This window comes from Melospiza georgiana, chromosome 4 (assembly GCF_028018845.1).
Source record: "Melospiza georgiana isolate bMelGeo1 chromosome 4, bMelGeo1.pri, whole genome shotgun sequence".
In the NCBI taxonomy this organism is placed as follows: Eukaryota; Metazoa; Chordata; class Aves; order Passeriformes; family Passerellidae; genus Melospiza; species Melospiza georgiana.
Window position 1 is genome coordinate 13,930,093 of NC_080433.1, and position 26,396 is coordinate 13,956,488.

The window sequence follows — 26,396 nt, forward strand, 5'->3', positions numbered from 1 at the left end:
GCTGCACAGTCCAGCCATCACAGTTATGCCAGGTTTTTGATGTAGGATTGATTATTCATATGGAACAAGAAGGCTGCAGATGCCAACGTCCAAAATCTGCAAGCCAAGAAAACCACCCCAAAATATTAGTGCTTGTCTTTCAGACTGAGGCTAAAGAAAGAAGTTATGCTTCCTTCTGTTCTGAAGAATCAATCATTCCCACTGTGACATGCTCCAGTGTAATAACCATAACAGTGCCTTCATTGTAAGGCACCCAAGAGGAAAAAGTGAATTACGATGGGAGGAAGATCCAGAAATCCTAATACTAACAACTCTGTGAAAAGAAGGTAAATGCTCTTTTGTAAGCTTATTTACATTTTATGACTTGTTTAATCTGAAAATTAATAGCACCTTAAAATGTTATTTTGTTTCAGGAAATAAAATCCAGGTCTGGAAGAAAAGAATAGTTATGCAAGTGGGAAGGTAGAAAGTTATACATTTAAATGCTGGCACAAGCCATGAGGTGTAAGTAGGAAGCTCCTTCAGGGCCATAACCACACCACAGATTGCTTTCTGTCACACTAAGTTTCAGAAAGGACACTGTCACTCCTATGTAGGTTAGAATGCAATTTTCTTCTCTTTCACAAAGAGCAAGGAAGATTTTCTGTAAAAGTAAATACTGTCTTGCAATGCCACCAGTCTATCACAGGAAAATAACCAAAATGTAGCACACTGAGACCCAAAACGAGCAAACTTTCCTTAGAACTCTTAGGGGGTTTAAATGCTGTTTTTTTCCTAGCACTTGAAGGAAATACTAAAACCAGGCAATCTTCCTTTGTCCTGCTGTAACCACGAATATAATTGTGTCAACCTCCAAGACCTGCCAAAACAAGCGGGTCAGAGCTGTGACAGGAATGCTCTTGACCTGCTGTCATGGCAGATGTGACAGTAGGGTTGACAGGTTCCTGAGGAATGCACCATTCCATCTGCCCCAGCATGAAGGAGAGAGACACCCAAGTTTCATATTACATGACCCACAGATTAATTACTTGGTGTGTGGATCACTGCTTCTCCCACAGCTTTCCATGTCTTGTGCATTACCTGCCTCCACTGCTGCTGTTTCACAGCTGTAACAATGCCCCGTGATGGAAGATCCATGGGGATCAGATACTCCTTCCAGTGACCCCATGGCACCCAGAATGCCCACCTTGTTGAGGACATCTCACTGAGGACATCCAGTGACCCATGTGGCACCCAGAATGCTCACCTTGTTGAGGACATCTCGCTGACACCCAAGGTAGAGATGAGGCAGGATTCTAGTTGGGCCAGTGTTGGAAACAGGTAGGCAGGGTTGAGAAATGCAAGTAGGGATGAGTGTGGATTTTCCTTCACAGAGACCAGGGAAAGAGCTGGAGAACTCAGCAAATCCACCTGTGAGAGGAAGAGCAGGTATTTAATGTACAAACATGCTGGTGCCCGTGCCAGTTCTGGGAGAGCAGCATTTAGCATGGGAGATGGGGAGGCACTGAGGGGCAGCAGGAAAGCCCTGGCAGAGAAGCTGCACATGTGCCTTTCCTTAGGTCAGCTTTGTGGTTCTGCAGACAAAATGGGAAACACAATATTCCTTGGTTTTTCAGTCCCTAGAATATGAGAAAAAATACACATCTTTCTGTGGAACCATACATCAGCAGCCAAGGCCTGGCGACGTATTCCCACTCTGTCTGGAATAGTTATTTCTCTCCCTCCACTTCTCAGAAGTTTTTGATCCTTCTTCCCATTCTTAATATGTGGAAATGATTCTTCAGAAAAACAGGCACAGCACCCACCACACCATAAGCTGGCACACCTTTTAGTCTCCACCCTACCAAGGTGCTTTCTAGACACTTCCTTCTCCCATATCAGCTTTATACTGAGAGTTCGTTAAGAAAACGTCATGTTTATTCCATTTGGTAAAAGCATTAATATGCATTTGGTAATGCTTACTTTTAAAATCCTACATTACTAATTAAAATCCTACAGTACTAATTAAAATACTGCAACCATTTTGTGTGCTGCTCCATAATTAATGTATTTCATCCAGGACACTGGAAGAAGCTTCATCTTTCAAAACCACACCAAGCCAAGGCTTCTCCATCTCGAGTGGGGGAGGTGAAGCAGAGGGAAGACTCACAAAGCACAGTGAAAATTCCCAGCTCTTTCCTCCCAGATGAGCAGAGTTTTAACTGAAGGAAGAGTAATTATAACCTATTCAGAATGGAGCACCTTTTTATCATCAAGGAATTGAAGCACTGACATGCTCAATCTGCCAAATGCTATGTTCACTATGATTACAGTTTGAAGATGTGAATTAAAATTGCTCAGGAATAAGCTAATGTACTGTTTTGCCAGGGCTTGCATTACCATTGCCTGAATTATTCCTATTCTTTAGCTTTTAAAATCTGTATCATTAGTAAATGTTGAAATACCAAGGCAATAGTGTGTAACAACCCATTTTATCTAATAAAAAAGCCAGCAAGCAGATTCTAGAGCAAGCATTTTATGAATTAATTCCTGTTCAGTCTCCTGAATAAAGAAATAAATGAATGAACAAATAAAATAAATAAATGACTATTTTGTGAGACAAGCTAAGGCACTGTGCATCAGGAGCACAGATCCTGCTTGTTCCATCAAATGAGAAGAGTTTGCAAAACAATTCTCTCACATACTTGCTAAATTTTCTTCTGTATAGCCCAGTGTTTTCCTTTCTATTACAGGAAGCATTCCTTGAATTGATAGGCAGTGTATACCTCTGAGATTTAATGTAAGCAGTTATTTGAGAGGATAGTGAAGAAGAGGAAATCAAGGATTTGCCTTGGTTTCATTTGCTGATCCTTTATTTTCTGGGAGCATTGCTGGCTGCTCTGTGGATCTTGTCACTGACATGGCTGGAAATAGAGAACTCCTTACAAAGAAGCTGCAGAAGCAAGGATTTTACATCTGTGCTATCTTTGCAAAAGACTACATGGGAAAAGTTCAGCAAAAAAGTCTTTCCAACTACCTAGGGATTGGTCTCATTTCTGTGTCAAACCTGAGGCAAGAAATTAAGCAGGAAGCTAATGTGCAAAACACCTGAGATTTTGGGGAGATGGAACCCATGCTCGGTCATCCTAAGAAAAGGAGCACTCTATTTTATTTTATTTTTTTTCCAGGACTCTTTCTAGGCCAATTGAAATGATTCAAGATTAGATGCTTCAATACTTCCTCTATGGCATTCATCCTTTCAAAGTCATGTTTTGTCTTTTCCACTCATGCTTTCCTAGTAACGTGTTGCTTCAGGATCTTTACAACATGAATTACACTCACAAAACTCTCAAATCTTCAAAGTCTGACATTACACTGCCTGCCTTTACATGTGCACCAAGTGAACCCTCCTTTCCTCTGAGCATATTTTAACCTGGTGTTAGTATCTGTGCTGAACTGAGTTGAGAAAGCACAAACCCAGTGATTTGTTTCAAATATTAAGCTGTCTTCCCTGCCATCCTCCAGGACCAAGTTTCCAAAAGGTTAATAGCTTTTGAATGATTCTGGCTTTGCTTTCTGGCACTTCCCAATATGAAAATCCCTTCTAGGTCAATGTGTATGGAAAAACTGCTTTAAAAGCCCACTAGCAAGCAAATCCCAAACCAAGAAAACACACTCAGATATGCATCCTGCTTAAGTACCAATTTCTTTAAGTGCCACAAACTACCAGGGGTCTGGAACATCTACATGCACAATCTCTAAGCTGTCATGGCATTATGAGACTCATTTCTGTTCAAAAGAACTGTACTCATCACTCTTTGCTTGCACTAACTTATAAAATATACTTATTTTTAAAATACACAGGGAAATGTATTAAAAAAACCCTCAGCACCTAAAAATGTATAGAGAAAAAGGATTTATTTCAAAAGTCTCTGTTTTCTAACACAGATGGTGGCTCCCCAGATGAACTCTATGACCAGTCTACATGAGGAGCCTCTTATGAGAAAAGTGTTTTAAGCACTCAGACCACCTGTACACTTCTGCTGTAAATGAAGCAGTTTTCAAAAAATAAACATTTGGAAAACTAATTTAGTCTACAGGTAGGAATGCAGAACAGAAAATTGAGCCTTAAAAGAAAAATGGGACAGGTTTTGTTTCACATTCCATAATTTGGGGATGACCTTTGCAAGAAGGCAATTTTTTTCCTTTAAATCTCCTTACCTACCTCAGTTGGAACAGGGACATTGGCAGCACTGTGCAGTTTGTTTTAATTAGAGAAAATACGCTTTTCTTCTGGAGCTAGTTTTTAATAACACCCTTTCTCCCAGCACTGCTCCAGCCTCACGTGAATAATAAATCAATTGCAAGAGCATGTTGAAACTGTGGGGGGGAGGAAAGCAAAAAATCCACACATCATTAACAGAGCTGCTGGGTTAATAGAGTTTCACTGAATTCTTTGATAAATGTCACTGGGCCTTGGAAATACATGACTGACAAATAACTCCAAAATACTCTCTCCTCAATAGCTCTGAACCACACAGGTTTTCTGTATTCTTAGTGGTAAGCTGAGCTGAAACAGCTCTCTTGACATTCAACAGGATGTCTCTACAAAACCATGTCAAGGTGCCAAAAGCTCTCTGCTTTTGCAGCCCTTGTGTGTGGCAGACAACCCAACACCTCCCAGTCCTTACAGCAAAGTGTTTCTTGCTTACAAGCCTCCACATCCATTAGCAGAAATCTGGCAAGAGCCAGTAAACCACTTGATTGCCCTGTTGCTATGGTTCTGCAAAGTGGCGACTACAGACTTCCCTTTGATCCAGGCTTCCCTAACTACAGCTGGGATCATAAAGGTATGATCTCTAAAGGAATCTTGGTATCAGAAGTGTCAGCTCCCTTCTCAGCCAGCTCAGGAAACAAAACAGGGCCAAACCCAGAATGGATGAAAAAAGTTTCAGCAGAATTCTGTGGTAAAAGTCATTCCTCCTTATAGATTCACTGCCTAAGTCCTTATATAAACAGAATTCCCAATTAACTTTGCTAGAAACAGGAAGAGGCAGAGAAAGAATATGGGATCAGGAGGCAACAAATGATAAATATTTTTGATTTGGGAAGAGCTTCCTTTCACTGAGGGAATGGAATCCATCCAGATCCTTATGATTAATTAGTTTAACTACCACTAAACACAAATCACAAATTAATTCAGAGGAATGGCTCCTGGGAAGCACAAGCAGTTACAGCAGCTCTTTTCTCTGTGTTCTGTGGAAACAGAGCAGGAGCATTCCAGTGCTGCCAGCTGCCCTGCTGCAATCACAGACAGAGCTCTGCAAACCACTCTGCAGGATCATCTAAGCCCCAAAGGTCTGAATTGAACACTTAGGTGTTCAATCAAAAGTTGTGAAGTGCAGATCATATTTCATAGTTTTTACCCAATGCTTAATAAAACCTTTCCAGTTAAATGACACCCTGACAGGACAGGTGGATGGTTCTTATGTTCATTCCATGTTACACTGGTTTCTCTTCTTCCTCCTGGTCTTTATATTTCCTTCAATGGGATATCAAACCATTCAGAGATGTGACCATAATTAGACAAATTCACAGAGAACATACTAAGTACTGATTTGGCCCAGGGAAAAGCAAAAAGGTTAAATAGAAGCATCAGTTACTACAAAATCACTTTTCAAAATGCAAGCATTGTTCCTCATTCACATCACAGACCACAGATGCTCCCTCATACATCCATCCTATCTCTCAAATGTATTTCTAACATATAGGAAAAAAAATCATCAGGAGGCAATCCTAATATCTCTTTATAGTTGCTCATAACATTACTCTTGAAACAGCCAATTCTTGAAAGAGCCAAGTTCCTTTTCATCATGAAGTGTCTGCAGAGATATTGACACCAGAATTTTTATCCTTAATCATCCAGAGATGCTCTTGCTAATCAGGCATGTGCATACTGACAAAGCAGACAGGAACAGAGGTCTGACTGTGCTTCAGAGATAAGGTGAGAGACACAGAAAACATGGCAACCCCTAAGAGCTTGGCTTCTCTAAAACTCCAGGCTAAGAAAAGTCTAAAAAGTGTTTAATACAACATCCCTGCAGCTCCAGCTGGCCCTGCAGCTCCATGTGCCTCACCCAGGAAGCACAGAAAGATCCTGTCTGGTGGTCCTGATGGAGATGTAAGAGACAATGGATGTGTCCTTTTTTCACATGGAGTCTGCTGGAAAAGACCACAGACAAGGCACACTGGTAACAGAGTAAACTGGCATTTTTCTGAAGTAACATTTAAATCAGATATTGCTCCTTTCTTCCCTGTTTTGGATTCTGACTGTTCTGAAAAAGCCAAAGGGAGAAATTGGTTTTCTTCAATGAATTCTTGAAAACAGACTAGAAGCTACTTCCTTCCTTTTCCCACAAGACCTGTCTGCCAGTACATCAGTGTTAATTCAGCATCAAAACCCATTATTTTAAAGCAGGGAGTGGAAAAGGTCTGAGACCCAAGTGATGAGTCAGAAAACCAAAGACTACATGCATGGACTCAGACAGCACTGCAAGAAGGAGAATATGAAGCTTGTGGATTTAACAGACAATTCCACCTTCATTAAACCCAGAATTTTCTTCTTCATTACGGGCACTAATTATTCACAATTTTATATAACCACATACTAATAAATCTTATATTGCTATTCCTTTTTAAAAAGGAATATTGCCATACTTTTTTTCCCTTTTAATTTAATTTTACCTTCAAAGGAAATAAAGAATAAAAAAGCAGGAAAAATTGCAGCTACCTCTAAAACATAATGTTTAGGCCCTATGATTCTAAGTAAGCCTCACCAAATGCCTGTATTCACTAAAGGTATGCAGTGGAGTAACTCATATTTAGCTTTTGGGGGCTTTCTTTTCCTCTCCTAAATAGCAATTAGAATTTGTTACTGTAAATACTGATTAGTGCCAGGGCAGTAAGGAAACATTACCAAAACCTAGGCTAAAAAAAATAAATCAAACAGCACCACAGCAAACACAAAATATCCAAACCCTGAAGTTTTAAGTTTGCTTTGCCTCAGAGGCTCTCGGTGCTCTTTCCCAGTCACATTCCTGTTGAACATTAACATGTTTATCTAAAAGCTGCAGTATAGATTTTTCCCCTTGCCTTAAGGAAGGAAAGCTGTAAACTTTCTGACTCACAAGTTTTATGAATCTGCAATGTTTCCACTCTGTTTAAACGAGGCACTACAATTGCCGCATTCCAGCCCCGCTCCGCAGGGACCCGTGCCATTTTCCATTACATAAGCTCAGGCTGGAGAGCCCTGTTGGGAGGGCTCCCATCCCATTCCTGTCCCCCCTCCTTCCACAGGATCCAAGGTTTCAGAGTTTGGGGAAGCCAGGGGTGTTTTTATTCCAGTGGTGCCCCGTTATTCCCGGTGTTTTACAAGCACAGTAGCAGGGGAAGTTCTTTGCCCTGGAGGGTTTCTGCCTTTGGTAAGACAAGGTTAATAGGCAGGTTAAGCAAACAGGGAAGGGAAGATGTGTGAGAATGGGGTCAAGCTTCCCATCCCACCCAAGTGCCATATTCCATGTGGCATGGTAAGTACAAAGAGCAGAATGGAGCCCCTCACTCGCCTTTTCTGCCTTTAAGGGGAAAAAAACCCAAAAAATCTTCACCATAATTTCAGTCAATTAAATTTCACAGGCATCCAGAGGTATCCAAAATAAAAGCAAACTTAACAAGTTATTCTTGGGTTTGAGAAACGTTATGTGAGCTCTACTTTAGTCAAACCTTGCTCTCTCTCAAAAGACAGGACACACATATGAAAGTAATAAACCCTACTCCCATTCTTCAAGTGCTTAAAACAATTATGGCACTAAATGAACACTGAAAATTGCATTTTAAGTACAGAGGGTGGGAGGATAGTCAGAGGCCTGGCTGTAGCCAAGAGTACTTGCTTTTCTAGGCTCTCTTAAAAACTGATGGAGAGGGAAACTTTTCAAGGGGGTGATTCAGAGCTAAGCTCCTCTCTCACTCTCACCTCCTCCCTGCCAACACTGGCTGTACTCCATGGGTTATGGGACCACTTGGGAATACTGCATTCCCTCAGCAAGATTTTTACTTTTCTCAGTAGAGGCTTCCTTCTGATGGAATCAACCAGTCAGAATGCCAGGAAAGCTGGCATCATTGTGCTACAATCTCTCCTCCTCCAAACAGAATATTGGCAGGATATTTAACAACTCACTCCCACTACATTTATTTCAATTTGCAGATAACCTGATTAATGTAATTGGTGACATCAACATTTTAAGGTGTGCTGGGGTACTCTACAAAGACTTCTATGTAGGAAACACTCAGAACATCAGTAAGCCATAAATGAAAGTTACAGAGCTCCAAATCCAAATGTTAAAAGGTGTCAGGATGTTTGCCAGGACTTTATCAAACCTTGTGCCTTCTTTCAGTCCACACTGAACCACCCATACTTGCCACAGGGGACTGCAGAAACTAGGAATAAAGCCCTGTGTCACAGCCCTGGTCCCTTTAGCACATGGAAATGACCAGCCCTACAAGAGAATATTCTTCAGATTTCCTCCTCCCCTGCCACAGGGAATGGTTCCTTGGAGATAAAGCACTGGGCTTTCCTTATCTAGGCTTTTCTTTAGGCAAGTAAGACAACACAATGGTGAATATACCCTAGAGATACTTCAGTATTTTGACACTAAAGGTTTCTTTAAATGTGAATATACCCTAGAGATACTTCAGTATTTTTACACTAAAGATTTCTTTAAATGGGCTTCCAATTTCAAATATTTCTAAAATGAACAGCAGGGTAAAGAAGACAGAAGAAGAGTTCCTGACTGGCTTCCTTCTCCTGATACCTTCCATGCCAGTCTTCCATTTGGTATACACACTTTGTCAAGTGAGGGACAGGTTGAGGGAAACAAGGAATTGGGAAGTTTCAGCAAAAATATACCTTTTGCCACACTCCCTGGGTAATCACTCACTGCTTTGTTTCCAGGACCTTTGTCCAATCTCACTGAACTCATTCTGCCTAGGATGCCCTTCACTGTCCATGCATATAACCCCAACATTTGTCATTGAATAAAAAACCAATAACTTATTTATTTCTCCTTATTACTCCTTCTCCTAGGAAGAATCCACTGCATCCCATTACTGCTGATATTTTTCATAGGCAGAAGGGTAGCAAGAGATTAGAAGGCAAGTCCCCACCAACCATTGCTTTGAGAGGGAGGCACACAGTGTTTCAGCTATCACAGTTTTTAATGACACTTTGTACATATAGAAGGGTTTTGTTTAGGTTTCTTTCCTGTCTTTCAGGATGCCTTCCATTTAGGCAAAGTGTTCTCAACACAGACCAAAAAAAGTTTTTAAAAAATCAACACAAAATAAAAAGCTGGGCTTCACCTTCTTCACAGGAAACATTTGAAAGGTAACTGTCTGAAGACATCTGTGCTTGAATGAGCAGAACTAAACCAGATTAAAAGCAGGGGAGAAAAAGTACTTAAGGCAAGTAGAATATGAATGCTTCCATTCACAAAGTGGAATAGAATTTAATCAAGACTCTTGATGTTTACTGCCTTAATTATGATCATTCAAGCAAAAATCTCCTAGTCTCTCCTAAATGTTTCTGCAGAGCAAGCAGGAAAATCATAACACTACTAACTAGGAAAAGGACTACATTGCAAATCCAATTCTCAAACTATGAGAAGGAATCAGGTGGCATCTCTGTGTTTAAATCTTACTTAAGTCAGAGTAGAAGATGCCATGATGGGAATAGAATTAAGCCCTTGGTGCCAACATATCAGTATTCTGTGCTCTGTTAAAAATTAAGTACCACGTGGAATATTTAATTCCTGAAAACATTCCTCACCAAATTATAAGTATTTTTATGAGGTTATATCAAGATCTTAAACTAATTGGTAAGGGTTCCTTTGAGGTCTTTACAATAATTACTTCAATCAAAAACAACCTCCGGGGCAGAGCACACCTTTATGACAGCCTAAATCAAAAACCACCTTACTGAGTGCTCAGTAATGGGGGGTTTCAACAAGAACAGAGGCAGGAATTTCAGATATTTGTTAAATACTCCTTATTCCATCCCAACAAAAAATATTTTCCTACCCCAAAATGTTTATTTAAGGTCACTGTTTTAAATAAACCAGATTTAGTGGCATATGGAAAACTCAAGTCCAAAGGTTCTTCTTTTTACACAGTACACTGACCCCTGCCCTCATTATGGGCTATAAACATTTATTAGATTTCATCATCAGCTTGCTGAGACAACATATTTTATCTAGTTTCCTACAGCCACATATCAATAAACTCCAAGGAGCTTTCTGCAAGACTGAATTTACTCAATTCTCCTTCACTTCATGTCCTACAAGGTTTCTTGAGTGTGCATTGAGTAGCTAGATTTTTAACAGATGTAAAAAAAGTACATGAAATAAACACTGAACTGTAACAGATCAGTAGTAAATAATTTCCTTATATTTCCCTTTTTTTCTTGTCCTCCTCTTCCACTGGTTTTAAAGCCATCAGTTGTTTCTGCATTCATAAATATCCCCATCCTAGCTATAAAGAAAATTTAACAAATCTATAAACAAATATACAAAAAAGAAACAAATTTCCTCTTATGTAAACAAACACAAGAGGAAATTCTCAAACCTGATGTTTGCCATTTGACACGCTAAAGTAAAAGTCCTGCTTTTTATAAGGAGGATTTTGACACATTAGATTCCCAAACTAACCCTTACCAGCTGTGTGTGGCTAAGTTCACCCCAGCTCATGTGCACAACCATCCTGCTTGTGGCTTAGGTGACATTTTCATCTTGAACAGAAAACACCCACATGCTGGAAATGAAAAGAAAACCATTTCTCCCAGTATCATTATGATACATGCAACTGGTGATTGGCCAGATGATGCACTGGGAAGCTGGGAACAGCTGGGAACAGCTTCCCTTCCTGGTCCTGGGCATTCCTAGGAGAGCCACAGGCCAGTCTGAGAGAGGAGACTGAGCACTTCTTTCACAGGATCCAGCAGATGAGCCAGAAGATCAAAGACATGTCTCACACAAGTGAGGAAGGGAAGTTCTTGATACTTTCCTGTGCTTGGCCCCTCCCCAACACCTCCCTGCCATGAGGTTTAATTCTCAGTTGTAAGAGAGGTGTTTCTGTCATGGAAATTAAGTTGAGGATAGTCTGATTCCTGCCTGGAGCTGTAATCTGCTTCAGGTTATTAAAAAACCCTCAGGACAGCTGAGCAGAGTTGGGAATTTGAACAAGAAAAGGATTTCTGAGGACATACGGTTTCTAGACTGGTTTCTTTTTCAAATGCCAATTTTCAGTTTAAGAAAGTATTACCCACTTATTTCAGCATTTTTGCATTAAGCATTTACCGTGCCTACACACCACAAAATTCTTGGTAGCTCATATGTAAGAAGAGTTACCTAATCTAATGCTGTAATCCACCACCCACAGGTGTAATTCTTACCTAGACAGCAAAGAAAACAAAATCACCAACCCTAGCCAAAGCAAAACCCACTTGGCTTACTGTAAGTAAAGCTCACATGAGCGCCAAACTCATGTCCAAGTGCAGAAATTATTCGTTTTCTCTGCAATCACTTTCAAAACAAGTTGAGAAAAGTTCTCTCAGTACCACAACCTCTCACACTGTCATGTGAAGTCACTACAAACTGTAGTGAAACCCTGTTGCTAAGAGGAAGCATCTCTCAGGAGTTATTTCCTTTCTCTCACCATTATTCAGTGCCTGTGTTTCAGCATTTCTCAGACACAAGGTGTACACCTCATTAGATCACTGATCCACTCACTGCAATGGATTTCCTATTTAAATTTGTCATTCCCTCCTTTCAGCCTTGGATCTACTTCATATCCCTCCTTGCTCCTTCTTGTGAACAGTTTCTGCTGTTCCATGACTGAAATAATGGCACTAGAACATGCTGAGAGCAGCAAATCCTGTGTTATAAGGAATTGAATTTCTATAGGTGCTTTGACCTGGGATGTAAAATAAAAAACAAAAACAAAAAAGGAGGGTGAAGGAAAAGACCTAAATAAAGTGCTACCACTTAGGGAGCTGAAGTTTAAAATGTCACACACACTAATATCTGTAACTCTGGGAGATCATTTCCTTTGTTCCTATTTTAGCAATTACCAATTCAGTAAGGAAGAGATTTTCTTCCTACCATGTACAATACTTAAAAAACCAGGGAAGCCCATTTTTTTGCTATTTTTTGACCCTGAAGTAGAAGACACATGCCTCTAAAAACCTCTGCATTGCTCCATTTCCATTTACACAGAGTAATGGTGTAATGAATCCCCTGTAAGATGCAATTTCTAAGCACTGCATGTATTCTGAGTGCCACTATATGCAAAAAGAACTACAGAAAAGTCTCTGCTGTAACTGAAGTTTATACCTGCACTTGCAAAACCGTACAGGTCTGCTATACCAACAGCATTTTCTTTTTTCTCTTTATTCAAGTGTTTCAGAGGTTTCTTTTGGTACATGTCACCTGAAAGGTGTTTCTTTTGTTACGTCTTACCTGAAAGCAGATACACAGAGCTGAAGTTCTTCTCCAGTTTGCCCAGGAGCACAGTAAGAAAACAGTCAGATGAGAGAGAGGTCACATCTTTAGAACTTTGGTCATACACCACCACTTCCTGCTTGCAATCAATTTCAATCTGAAACACAAGGAACTCAGAGTAAAACAGGAAGGAGGAAGATGATTAAAAGCCCCACATTATCATCTCCATCAAGGTTCCCACATATTTGCTATAAGAGCAGTTCAGATATATAGATTTCTTATGCACTTGTTCACTAAACAGTTTTTATTTTATACTTCATAAGCCCTTCAGATTTAATTCCCTGGAGAGCTTGTAAATTGATTATTTGCTGCAAGCTGAAGCCCACTCCACAAATTTCTATCATTTGGTAATTTTATGTCACTTGTGAATTGCTCTACCTTCAGCTAGGATGGTGAATTTGTTTAAAAGCTGCGCTTTTGAGAAGGTGGCCCTGCCTCACTTTCTGCTTCTGAGGTTTTGTATATAAACAGAAAAGAGACCTCAAACTGCCTCTAAGCCACACACATTTTGGTTACCTGCACAACTTTATATATAGAATAAAAAGCTTCATTTTTAACATGTCAAAGCAACAACATAGTAGATTATTTTTGTACCCAAAACATGTGAAACAAATATCAATGGATAAAAACCCCAATATCCCCTCCACAGACACACACACACACACACACATTAATTTTAAACAGCATAGCTATTTTCTTTTCACTGATAACACTATTTGGAGAAAACAACACCACTCCTCCCAAATAAACAAACAACAAAACAAACACCAACATTCATCAAACTACCCCCATGAAAAGCCTTTTAAACAGCAAGTAGGAGCCAGGACTGACAGAGAGGCAGTTTCTTTGCAAACCAAATGACCACTTGATAAGCAAGCCCCACCACCACAGACCCCCAAGAATCCTTCAAAGTTTAGGGGAGACTGTTTCCTGCCTTAATTACATACATTTGAGAGATTGTGCTTTGCAAGACACACAAGAATCCTGAGAACATTCTTTCTGAGTAATTTCTAAATCTCTCCCCTTAACTCTGTCACTGATTCTACAAAGAAACCCAATGATAAACTCAGTAGTAACCAATACTCTCTTTGATCAGATAACATCTCAGTCCTCTAATCTTGTTGGGTTTTGGTTGTTGGTTTTTTATAATTATTTAATTAAATATTTAAGGAAAAATTATTACAAGTTTCTTTCCAGCCACTCCTTTAAACAAGTACAAGGAACAAGAGGAAAATGACCCCTACCTTGTGTTTTGCTGAGTGCTGAATGAGCTCTGTGATCAAAACTTTGTCCTGCTGCAGCCTGCGCTTCATGAGCTTGGAGCAGTTGATGTTGATGGCATCCAGGATGTGGGAGGTGTTGTACTCCACAAAGGGGCGGCTGTCAATCAGCAGCAGCTTCTCTGTCCCACTCTCCAGCAAAGCCACCAACTTCTCGGGGACAATGAGCTGGGTCCTGATCATCTCATGGGCCATGACAACAGCGAGGCCTCTTTCCCCACCGCCCTCTCTAATTTGCTGCGATGATGTAATGGCTGTGTACTCAAAGGCTTAGCCACACCATTGTGCTAGAAGTGTATGAGGTCATGCTGGTAGTGACTGGCAAAAGAAAAGTTAAATCCATTTTCAGAGAGAGCTGTTGGACCGAGCGTCTCCTCCTGCTCCCGGCTGATGTACAAAGGGTTGGCTCCACAAAGCGCCCCTCACGTCTGATTCATTGGGACACGACTACGGAGTGGCCATTGCACAATTCACACAAAAGATGCTTTCTGGCTGCTGCTGCATTACATCATTCTTTACCTTTGCTCCCACCCATCAGCTTTACACCAGATTGAGAGCCTGTAAGAAGGGGAAGATAAAAAAAACAAAAAACACAAACCAGATGAGGCCATGAAACTTCACAGAACAAAACATTCAGCTCTGAGGCTTAGCTCTACAGTGGGCCATACATGGAATAAACACATTCCTGAGGAGTTCTCCTCTCTGCTGCATGTGCCAAACACCTAGAGAGAGCATTGGCAACTGCAGCCTCTGAATCCATTCCAAAGATCTTGCCTGGACAATTATCTTGTATTTCAGGCAACATACCCAGCCTTAATTGCAGACTTTTGTTGCCACTAGCTCTGCCTCTTCACAAGACTTTGTTAGAACATAATTAAGAGATGCTGCCCTAAATCATGGTATTCCTTTCAATAGCAAAACTATTTAAATGCATTTCAGCACTGCACTGCTTAGTAAGAAGTAAAATTTGTTTTTAAAACACTTAAACATTTTAAATATTAAACATTTCAAAGTTTAATGACTTGGAAAATATTTCACAAAACAGCACTGCAAGTTGGGAAACTGAAACTACACAAAGCAAAGGACCAAACTTAGATCCACCTCTCTGAAGGAAATGCTTGAATAGAAACCAGAACAAGATGGCACATGAGGACACAAGCATTTTCTTTGAATTAATCACCAGAGATGGATGAGGTCTCACACTACTGGAAAGAAAAGCAGTGAGCACTCTTCTGTTCTTCCTAGAGCTGTGTGATACTTACGTGAGATGTGTAACCCCTAGCACTCTAATCTTAACTAAAGATTATGCTAAATAATCTTTGAAACAAACTACATTTCTCTAAAATTAGATCCTGACAGCATCAGAACAATATCAGCTGAAGGAGTGGCAGCAGCAGAGCAATAAAGCCCCAACACCTTTATCCCCCTCCTTGTAGCACTGCCTCACAGCTGCCCTTGGGATCCTCAGAGTGTCCCAAAACACATTCTGATGGCACAAGTCCTTGTAGGAACACTCCTCAGAAAGGAGCCACCACAGGGCTACAATCTTGGCGGATTTAGCTCACATTTGAACTTAGATTTTATAGTGTTGACTTGCTGCTTCCATTTGAAAGGTTTGTTGTTTACCTTAATTGCAAGAGAAGTGATGAATACTAACCATCAATAGATTTCTATTAAAAGTCCTGTTATACCAACAGGCCAGTTGCATTTGGCACTGGGAAACCCCAGGACTGATGTTTTATTCTTTAGATATATTGTACAAATCTACATTTACACAATGTTAAGCAAAATAAGTTCTGCAAAAAGTACAAACTTGATGTTAACAACCCAAAAGAGGAAACTGGAAGTTGTTTCATGAGTTTCACATGGCAATACAAGAAAAACACCAGCTTCCACATAGACAGACATTAGGCTGACAAAATGTGATCTTCCATTTGTCCTGATTTAGTGCTGTTGTGACAGTGCTGTTAAGCTTGCCCAGATAAATGGAAGCACATAGCAGTGAAATGCACACTGCTCTAAACTACAGTAAAAATATTGGAAAATGTACTATACCAAGTTTTAATTAAATGTTTTAAAAACCTGGTTGGCAGGTGTGCTCCCCTCAAAGAGCAGTCATTATACACTAGTCTCAGGAAGGTATCAAAAGACAATTGATTATCAAAATGACATTATGCAAGTGGGGGGGAGGTGGGGGAGCAATCTTGATAATTACGTTGAAATTTTCCCACCCAGGAAAAAAGTATTTTGCAATTTTTAAAATTTCTCTTAACATGTCCTGTCACAAATCTTGATTCTCTTTTATTCACATCAAAGGTTGCCAGATACCAAATCCACTGAACTCAATGAAAACTTTTCCACTGGCTCTAGTGGGAATTGGCTCCAGCTCCTTTGCAAGCTAGACAGTTTGTTCATGAACTAGACAGTTTGTTTTGATGGATAAATTGCTGACTTAAAGCTCAAGTAATAACAGGAAAATATAGCAGCTGAGAAAGTACAGAACTCTAAAATGGATGCTGTTAGAAATAACTTAATCTTTAATTTGCAACTTTCAGTTTGAGTATGCTTCTTATCTTCTAAAAGCTTGCTGTTTGCTTTCTCAGCCTTCACTTTCATATAGCAGAGGTTTGTTTCAGAAGACTCTTGTGAAGAACTCAAACCAGTCATATCTGGTGACAGAGTAAAGAGCATGTAAAGAACACAGGGCTTCAGTCAAGAATCCTTTAAAATAGCCCTATTACCTTAACATACCAAGTACCTTGAAAGGATTCTGCCCATGGCGTGAAAGCAACAAACTTAACAGTAATGTCACTTTGAGTTATTGCAACTGAAGTCCTGTTTTGACAGGAACATCTCAATGGTGCTGGGGAGAAACAACATTTTATGAAGTACAGGATTTTATTTTAATTCCCTCAGTTTCTGGAGCTATCAGTGTTTGAGTGTCTTCCCTGGGACGTATCTAAACAAGAAGAACTGGCAGCCTCTTGCTTTAGGTAAGCACTTGAGCACTCATCCCATTCCTCATGACTGCTCTTATCATTCAGCTTCTATGAGGTGTTGAAACATCTGTTTAATTTCTAATGCATTTGTAAAACAGATAAAATTAAATTTCTTGACTGTTCTCTTTCTACTTGTGACTTAGATCTCAATGGTATAGTATCTCTTAAAATGATGTCATATAATGCATTGCCCCAAACAGGCCATTGTGCTGCTGACCTTAAAGCTAGGAAGCCATCCTAGTCACAGGGTGTTCCATGCTGAAATCAGGATTATGAAAAGTGATCCATAATTGAGCCATGAGAATCTCCCACAGGGTCATTCATGTACCCACTAGGAACACTGCATGGCTGCTTCCTCCTTCTAGAGGGACTGCAACACTGGCACTTTTAAACAAGAAAATTAAACATCTAACTCACTATGAAAGGAAAAAGGTCTACACTTTTCCAGTACCTTTACAGCTTTTCCTTATTGTTTAAAGAACCAAACCAACAATCCTCCTACTATCTTGCACACAAACAACAGTAGATGACTAATGTTTACATGTATGTTTAATTTTACAGGATCTCTTCCCTCAGGGATTCCTGTCCTCATCCCAGCTGGTTCAGATGCAGTGAAATAAGCAAGTGCCACATTTTTGCTTATGTGGTTGTGTTTGGTTTTTCAGTCACTATAATTCACATTTTGTATGCACTCCTTTAATTTTTACTGCTATCACTTTGACTCCAAGCAATTCCTTTCCATCACAACCGGATGATTGTTTGAGTTCTCAGGCTTTAGCTCATATAGAATCATAGAATTATTTAGTTTGGAAAAGACCTCCAAGATCATTAAGTCCAGCTGTTAAAGTAACTTGGACATTGCCAAGTCCACCACTCAGCCATGTCCCTAAGCTCCACATCTTTCAAATGCTTCTGGGGATGAGAGGCAGATGTGTTAGGAATATATTTTAAAAACTCTCAGAACAAGAGTCTCTAATTCTACCCCAATTAAGGAACTAGAAAAGAGCTTCTTAAAGCCTTGCTTCTTAAATCTCTGAAAGATTCTGCCTCACTTAAGAAGATAACCTTGAAGTTGAACCTTGCTGTCATAAATGTGTGGCTACGTCACTAATCCTGCTTTGTCAGGAGCCTCAGCAGTGCTCCCACGTCATGCATAACTGACAAAATCACTTTACAGCACCTGAACAAGGTCCTGATGGGCAGCCTTTATGGACTCAGCTGAAACACCTGACAGAGTTGGCTTTTTTGAACTGTGTATTTTTCTATTTTTAACAGGCAAACACACATACAAATGAGAAAAACATTATCATCCCCTAGAGTTCTTTTCATGGTTCTTAGGGTGGGCACCCTTGTAAAAGAAAAACTGAAAAGCTGAATTAAAATGCAAATGTAGAACATCCCAAACTGCAGGACACAAGCTACTGCTGGCTGTTACAAAAGGGGTATTTGCCTTCAGGGTTACTGGGAGTGGTCAGTGGTTCAATAGCTGATGCCAATACCACCAGCACCAGAGCCACATGTGATACTGGACAAAGAAACACAAACTAGAGAAGAACTGCAGATCCAGGGACCACAGGGTGAATTCCTACTCCTGCAAGAACCATTCCCTCACCAGACTCAAAAAGATGGAAATAAATTGTGTTCTGGAGGGTTCCTTTTCCCAGTGCTACAAGAGACTAAGTGACAGCTGAGAGAAGTCCAACCCTTGCTCAAGATGCTACTCAGTGTTAAGAAACACAGAGTGTCTATGGAGCACAAGGGAAATAAAATTTTTAATTGAAATTGAGGAATAGTTGTTCTTTTGAATGCAGCAAGCAAGCCAGTAAATTACAGAGATCAACAAATGTGTAATAAGGTGCAAAGACTGGGGGAAAAAACAGTAGCTAAAGTTAGAGAAGCACACATGTATTACTTGCCATTGTGCAGAACACATAGGAGTGAGATAACAAATGCTCATCAATTCAAAGAGCTCTGTTAGCAAGGGCTCATGCCATTCCCTCAGCTCAGGGGAATGAGAGTGTCTTGGGCTTTTTGGATGAGTCAAATAAGCATCACTATCTCATAAACACATCATTTCCTCATGCTTCCTGGCAGGGAGGTTGAAGAACAGACAGTTTCCACCACCCTCTGAGCACTCTTCACTGTGGTGCAAGATTGGACAGCAGCAGAGAAAGTGACTTAAACAGAAACACATAGGTTTAATTTTTTTTTAATGTCACTCATGTACCATGTTCATAAAAAAGAAGCAGTTTAAAAAATTTCACCCTGTTTTCCTTTGCTTATCTATGGGTGTTCCCTCTTGTCCTACTTTTAAGATACCTATACTTTTATCCTATATATGCAGTCAAAATCTATAGTGTTAATTTTCTCTTGCTTGTAGAAACACCAGCCACACACATTGTAGATTATACACTCTACCACCATGAGAAAGGCAAGTGTAATGCATTGGAAAAACTATAGATGAGGGTGGATTTTCTGTTCAGTACTCTTGTCCTTCATCCTGCTTGACATATCACTCAGCTTTGATTACTAGTTCTAAAGAAAAGTCTCTCCACTTCTTTGTGCTCACCAATGTGAAAACAGACACAGAAAGAGTCAGAAAGGAAATCAACCTCCCACAAATACACTGCATAAAAGACATCCAGTTAAGATCTTTAAGCTCACTCTATTTCTACACCTACTGCTCAGCAACATTTTTATCACTGGCACTCTGAGACAGCTGGGCTAAGCAAGAGGAATGGGCCTCCCATTTTGACCAAAGGCATTTCCTGTCACACAAATAATCGTATTTGAAATAATATATTATATTATTTCAAAATAAAACCAAAAATCACACCAAACCACCACATGTTGCTGACCTACTCAGCATAGCTCTCAAACATCTGCAATGTTCTTGCAAATATCATCCATGCACCATCACCATCTCTAAGCAATAAGGCAGGTTATCATCACTTGTTTTTACCAAGGAGCCAATCTCTTTGACATTCCCAGTGAAACAATAAACATTTATTAAATGTGACCACAGGGAAACCTGACTGGCAGAATGTGGCCTCCTGGGAAACATTAGAAGATGCTGTTGATATGTTACATCACTCTATTCAAATGACACTCAGACTTAATCTGGGGACTCCCTTCTCCACCCAATTGAGCGAGAAAATCTTTCCATTTCAAAATAATTTTTCACTGCAGGTTCACAGCATATAGGTCTGTGGCAACCAGAATGAAAGATTATTTAATTTGCTTCAAACATGTACTATAATACATTATTTTTGTTAGGTTTCTATTGCCCAGGACACTAGACAACCAGGAAAAGTGTCAATGGATTTTTTAAAAATGGTTTTCTCTCTATGACCTCCAAGTCAAAGCAACAGAAAATTTTGGAGTATAATTTTTTAATTTTCATGTCAAAAGCTGTTACTCACCTACATTTAAGTCCAATTTATATGGTCTGAACAGGACAGAAGGTGGTCCACATACAAAGGCCAGCAGAAGGAATTACCTAAACACAGAAAATAATAATATTAATAATAACAGTAATAAAATCCTTATTGCAATATTAAAAAACACCAAAAATACCCAGACAAACACCCCCCAAACCCAAACCAGGAAATGGATTTTACACTTCCAGTGCAGTCATTTGCTGTACAACTCCCCCAAACACATGAAAACCTAGGTGAGAAGTTATTTATGAATGCTGGCATTCATTTATATGGAATGGGTCCAAAATAGAAAGTTATGCTACACTGATTTTCTAAAAGAAAAGAGGAAAAACCCACCACAGCAAATCCCTCTACTATCTTTAAACTGAAATTAAAAAAAAAAAGGTGGAGATGCTTTAAAAAAACCCAACAAACAAAAACCAACCAGTGATTGCCTTCCAAACTCTGACACATCTCACTGCTAGAAAACCAATGTACAGCTCAGCATTAAAGATGATGCATTTGCACAGAATTAAACAAATTCACAATCGCTTGATCAGTACTTATTAATGTGAAAGATTGCCACAAGTAAGTGTGAATACAGCTGTATTTTGCATGGACAGAGACCAATGAAACAGGACATTTGTGTAATTAAGCCCACCTCCTCACACTCTAAAGAAGCCAGCACTGGAAAGCGGTGACACCAGAGTCACCAGTCATTACACACAGTCATACCCATACAACTGCTACCCAAAGCACCTGCTGCTCCATCAGGAACAAATTAAATTACAACTTTTACACAGGGAAGCAAAGATAAACACATCAGCGTCGGTTCCAAACTGTTTCCTGGGCAGCTAAGCCCAAGATTCAAATCATGGCTGCCAAGACATGACAGCTTCCCTTAATCACTGTGGTATAAACCATGACAAGAAATTCTTGCCAAGCAGTGCCTTGCTGTGAGATCCAGGAGTGGCTCTGAAGCACGGAGTAAAGGATATGACAACTGACAGGAGCCATACCAGCAAAGGGCTGGGGGTATTATGGTGAACAGCCTGAAAATCCACAGCATCCCACAAGGAAAAGAACTACAGGGATCAATCACCTTTCTGTCTTTTTCCATAATCCATTGGCAAAAGCTTGGCAGAAGGCAATAGAGAACAAAGAAAACCCATCCTACTCATCATACTTGTTGCTATCTCTTTTTCTAATCTCATCCAGAAATGAACACTGAACTAATGCTCAGCACTGATGAGGCCCTGCCTAGAGACAGGGCACTATGATCTGAGACCGCCTTGTGACAGCCCAAGGAAACAAAGTCCTGAGCCAAAAAGCATCTCCCCTTTTGTTCCTTAGCACTCACATGCAGCTCCTGAAGTCCCCTGAAAGCTGTCAGGTGTCCTTCACACTCAACAGCTCCTGCCTCTCTGTGCCATCCATGCCATGCCATGACTACTTCTGCCAGCCACACCTCTCTGATGTTCTTACAAATAAATCAGCTCTCACCTCAGGACACTATATTCTGTTTTCCCAATTTAAATACATGTAAATCAAGTGTTTAAAGCAGCCCCCAAGAGGGGTCATTTCACCACAGGGAATGATTAATTCTGCTGAAGAGCAGATGAGAAACAAAGCATATACTTAATTTCAACACAGTTTACTGGAAGGAGGTGTCATATTTTAAGAACAGGATCCACTCATGATTGAAGACTGAACTGTTGTAACTTCAGCCATAAGCATTAAGCATATTTGGAAATTCCCTGGCAAAGCTGTTTAAGGAAAAGACATTTCCTGTAATTTTCAGAAACTTTTTATATCCCTCTCCCCTCCCCTTTTCAGTCTTGGTGGTAAGGAAGGGAAGAGAGAGAGAGAGAATACCATATTACCATTAAGTGAAATATGAATGAGCCACCCAAGTTTAAAGTGGAAACTTCAGCTATTTGTGCTTAGAAGAAAGTTTAAAAAAAAAGTCTTTCATCATTAAGAGGCCAGGATTTTTCTGCTGACTTTAGAAAAAGAAATATACATCTTTCAATTAGGGTGAGTTACAGAAGGATATAAACTTGTCTTTATACTCACTTCTGGCAAATAAGAAGTCCTCCAGGCCTTATTTAAATACCTTTTTCTCTTTTCCAGAATTAAAAATTGAAGCCTTTTTTTCTCCTCTCTTGCTCAGGGCCTTCCCTAAACTGCAGCTAAACAAACCCAACCAGTGGGGTCACGCAGAGCATTCCTCTCATGGCAGAGAGTGAGGAGAATTGAGCAAGAGAGAAGCCAGGGAGAGATGGAACAGTCAAATGTGACAGCATCCCTCTGAGGACATGACAACCTTCCTCTTTCTCCCAAAAATCTAATCTTGTATGAAGTATCTGGTATAATATTTATAAAATTTACAGTAAGTTAGAAAATTATTTCACTTATCTATGTAATCCAAGTCTGAAGAGAACCAATCCAAAACTACAGCATATAACATGAATTCACAAACCAAATTAAAACTGAAGGACAACTGAACTGAAAGACAACTGCCCATCCCCACAAAACACACCACAAGTGCTACTTTGGCCCTGCACACCAAATGGCAAAGATTGATCAATTGTGTGGGCAATTAGTGTGACCAATTGCCCACACCTGCCAGCCTCTACCAGCAATTGTATGGTAGATTTCAAAGGCACAAAGAAAACAAAGTACCACAATGAAAAACTTAAGGTGTTGAACTAATTCATAAATCCTCAAGCTGTTGCAATTCCAGCATGTCTTTGCTATTTGTACGACATGGGTGCTTTACAGCAGCATTTTTTCACGACACCAACGTTTCCATCTCCTACACAAGCTTCATGTTCTGAATCACCTGTTCTGTAGCTCTGCAGACCAACACAAACAGTGACTTCTGTATTTTCATGGTCATCTTTTTGCTGAGAAACAGATTAAAAAGAGGAGTGCTCTGAAGAGTAGTGCAAAATAAACATCAAGCACAGCTGTTATAATAGTCCATGCTACTTCTTTCAAAGGCTTACCAGGAAAGAAGGTAAGATGAGATCTCAGAGTCTTCAGATAGTGGTTAACTTTTAATTATAAGGCATTCTGCCTAGTGAGAGCTTTTGAGGGGGAGACATCCAAATAACATGGCCCTGCAAATAAGGAGTCAAAAATTTGATTTAAAAAAGGGTAACTCTGATCTACTTTGTGGTCACTGTATGATAAAAACAGGAGGTGGATCTGAAACCAAGAACTAGGATGGATTAAAGACAGGATAATGATGGCAATTCTATTAGGGACATTAATCAGAATAGCTTCTGGGCAAGGCAGGGATGAATTTGTTGCAGCAGACTTTTTATTGACTCTTCAATTAAACTGAATGACTAAAATGAGTCAATCTCCTTTAAGGACAGAGACTTGTAATCTGCTTGTGTTTTATGGAACAACGTGGGTTAAAGCGTTCTGGTCTTTCACCCATTTGAGGAAATGACACCAGCTCTCCCGGAAGGCAACATGCACATTCAACCCCTTCACATCAGGGCATGAGAAAGTTTGAAAGGAATTTATTTTTTTTTTAAACTGTCAACATTAATACTTTGTTTCTTCCTGCTTGTGTCTGAAAACACAGTGCTGCACTGCGCTGCATGCATGTCCTGTCAGCTGTACAGGGAAATATCTAGAAGTTAAAAAAAAAAAAGCCTAATAAAAGTGTTGATTAAGTTTGTTATCAAACTCATTTTAAAGCCCTCTGCATGCGTTATGCAAAATAAATATTGCCACTAGTGTATGCTACATAGTGATAAAAACATGCAGAAGCATCTTCAGAAGGGAGGCTGGGCCAAATAAAACATTGACATTACACATATGTCAGCTCAGTCCTACTCATTACAGCAGTTAAATTTAATTGGGTTTCTCCTTAAATGACATTTACATGGCAAGGAAACAGAATAGATGCCGGAAAACAGCAAGTCCACAAACAGGGGACAGCCCAGCTATCTTCAAGTGGGAGTAGAAAAGGAAACTTTCAGGAATATGCTGTACAGCAACGGCTCACAATTAACAAGCAGAAATAAATCAAGTTGTTACATATTCCCAGAAATTAAACAGTTGCAGTAATCCTGCTCAGAGGCCTCCATTCTGGGCTGTTCAGGCAATGATATGGAGTGATGGCTGAATTGCAGATGAGGCACAGAAAACAAATTAACAGACCCCTAGATCCAGATGATTGTGACTCAAATCTCTCACCATGGTGTAAGACTACTGACAGCTCACACTCTGGGAACAGAACATGTTTTCATACCTAATTTGTACCCACAAAGGTAATTATGATGGCTTGCTTATTAAAATTGCTTTCATATATTAACTCAATTGACAAGATGGTACCAACAGGGCCTCAGTCAGGAACAGAAGCAGGAGTCATGGTACCTCACTGAGCTGTGATCCCAGTCACATCATCTGGTGTGTCTTTCCCAAAGGATCCCAAATGTTTCTTTGGATTTGAATAACGTTATACAAGACCTGCAGCGGGGCCAAAGTCACATTTCTAACATGGTAACCACATGGCTGAAAAGAGAAGCTGCGCACATCTGTACAATGGGAGAAGGAGGGCAGAGGATGACTTCTGTTCCCCAGCTGTGCCTCTTGTATCACTACAAATATTACCACTGAAGTAGAATCAAAGAATGGCTTGGGTTGGAAGGGACCTTAAAGTCCATCTCATCTCAACCCCCCTGCCATGGGCAGAGACACCTTCCACTATCCCAGGTTGCTCCAAGCCCTGCCCAACCTGGCCTTGGGCACTTCCAGGGATGGGGCAGCCACAGCTTCTCTGGGCACCCTGTGCCAGGGCCTCACCAACCTCACAGGGAACAATTTCTTCCCAATCCCTAAACACACCCTGCCCTCTGTCAGGTTGTAGCCATTCCCCCTTGTCCTATCACTTCACACCCTTGCAACATCTCTTGTAGGTTCCCTTCATGTGCTCCTGCCTGATGTAGGGAATGAAAAGTGACCTAACCATGAAATACAGAAATCCCCTCAAGAACAACTGACAAAATGCGACCACCATTTTATGTAGTGGCCAAGAAGCAAAAGGGACCAGGATTTTTGTAATTTTGAAAGGAAAAAATGCACAATACCAAACTAAGGGAGTAAATTATGTTGTTATTATCTGATAGGCATGTTACTCAAGGACCAGGGTCAACAAGAAATGTTTTATAGCAACCTCTCTGGTTTATAACAGAATTCTGAATATCAAAGAGAAACTAAATATACTCCCTCTAAATACACCCATATTACCCCATGAGATGTGTGCTTACATGTATGCACAGCTCCGTACAAAACTATAAATGTTACATTTCTTCAGAATCTGTAGAAGTGTCTTGTTTTACAGCCCTTTAAAAAGCAACTGGAAAGGCACTGACTGTTGTTGAAGTAATCCCAAGCTTGGAGAGCTTATAATACTTCTGCAAAAATTGAAATAATAGAGCAACAGAATGGATCAACTTCAGGGCATGCAGAGCCAACTAAAATACTTGGAAAGAAGTTTCTCATCTGCAAACTGCAAGATCCTTGTATTTCTTAAGTATTCAGCAATGGAAGAAGCATTGGTTCCTTGTCAATAATTATGGATACATCAATAAATGATACTGATTGGTTTTATAATAGCTTACTCATTCTATATAAATTCCTGCTGATACCCTTGGCACGTGTTCTGGCAATTTGCAGACAGACTTCCAGTCTGCATGTGAGCAGCCAATAAGAACGAGTTGGGATTTGGTAGCAGTCCTGAGGTTTTTACCTCCAGAAACTGATCCTGAAGGATGAAGGTATATGATGGGTGGTCCTTAATCACTTCCTTTATGTGAAAACTGAGGTCAGAGTAGAAAAAGAGCCAAGGAAGGAAGTCTGCAGCACCCCTCAAACATCCCCCACCTTCCTGAACGACTCCTTTAACAGTTTAGAGGGTTAACTTGCAGTTTAAATGAAGTAGTCAGAGGTTGGGATAGAAATAAACAGCTTGCACAAGCAAGATACTGTGCTATTAAGTTTTTATAAGTGACTTAAAAATTAGGTCAGTCTAATTTGTGGCTGATACTTTGTTCTTTCACTACTATGAACTCACAATGATGTCAGTCT

General features: G+C 40.1%; 1 protein-coding gene across 5 annotated transcripts in view; it reads right to left on the reverse strand.

Annotated features, from left to right (window-relative positions):
* Positions 1 to 26,396, reverse strand: part of DUSP16 (dual specificity phosphatase 16) — a 58,124-nt gene that overhangs the window by 9,810 nt on the left and 21,918 nt on the right. For 2 of the 5 annotated variants that reach the window (XM_058021952.1, XM_058021951.1), the window contains exons 2-5: positions 20,293 to 20,365; positions 13,832 to 14,425; positions 12,546 to 12,684; positions 1,247 to 1,410 (exon numbers count right to left, since the gene is read on the reverse strand). In XM_058021952.1, the coding sequence (XP_057877935.1) occupies positions 1,247 to 1,410; positions 12,546 to 12,684; positions 13,832 to 14,062 (534 nt within the window). In that variant the 5' untranslated portion in view covers positions 14,063 to 14,425; positions 20,293 to 20,365. Of the gene's footprint in view, positions 1 to 1,246; positions 1,411 to 12,545; positions 12,685 to 13,831; positions 14,426 to 20,288; positions 20,366 to 23,296; positions 23,411 to 26,396 lie in introns of all 5 variants that reach the window. The other 3 variants (XM_058021949.1, XM_058021948.1, XM_058021950.1) reach the window with 2 other exon arrangements.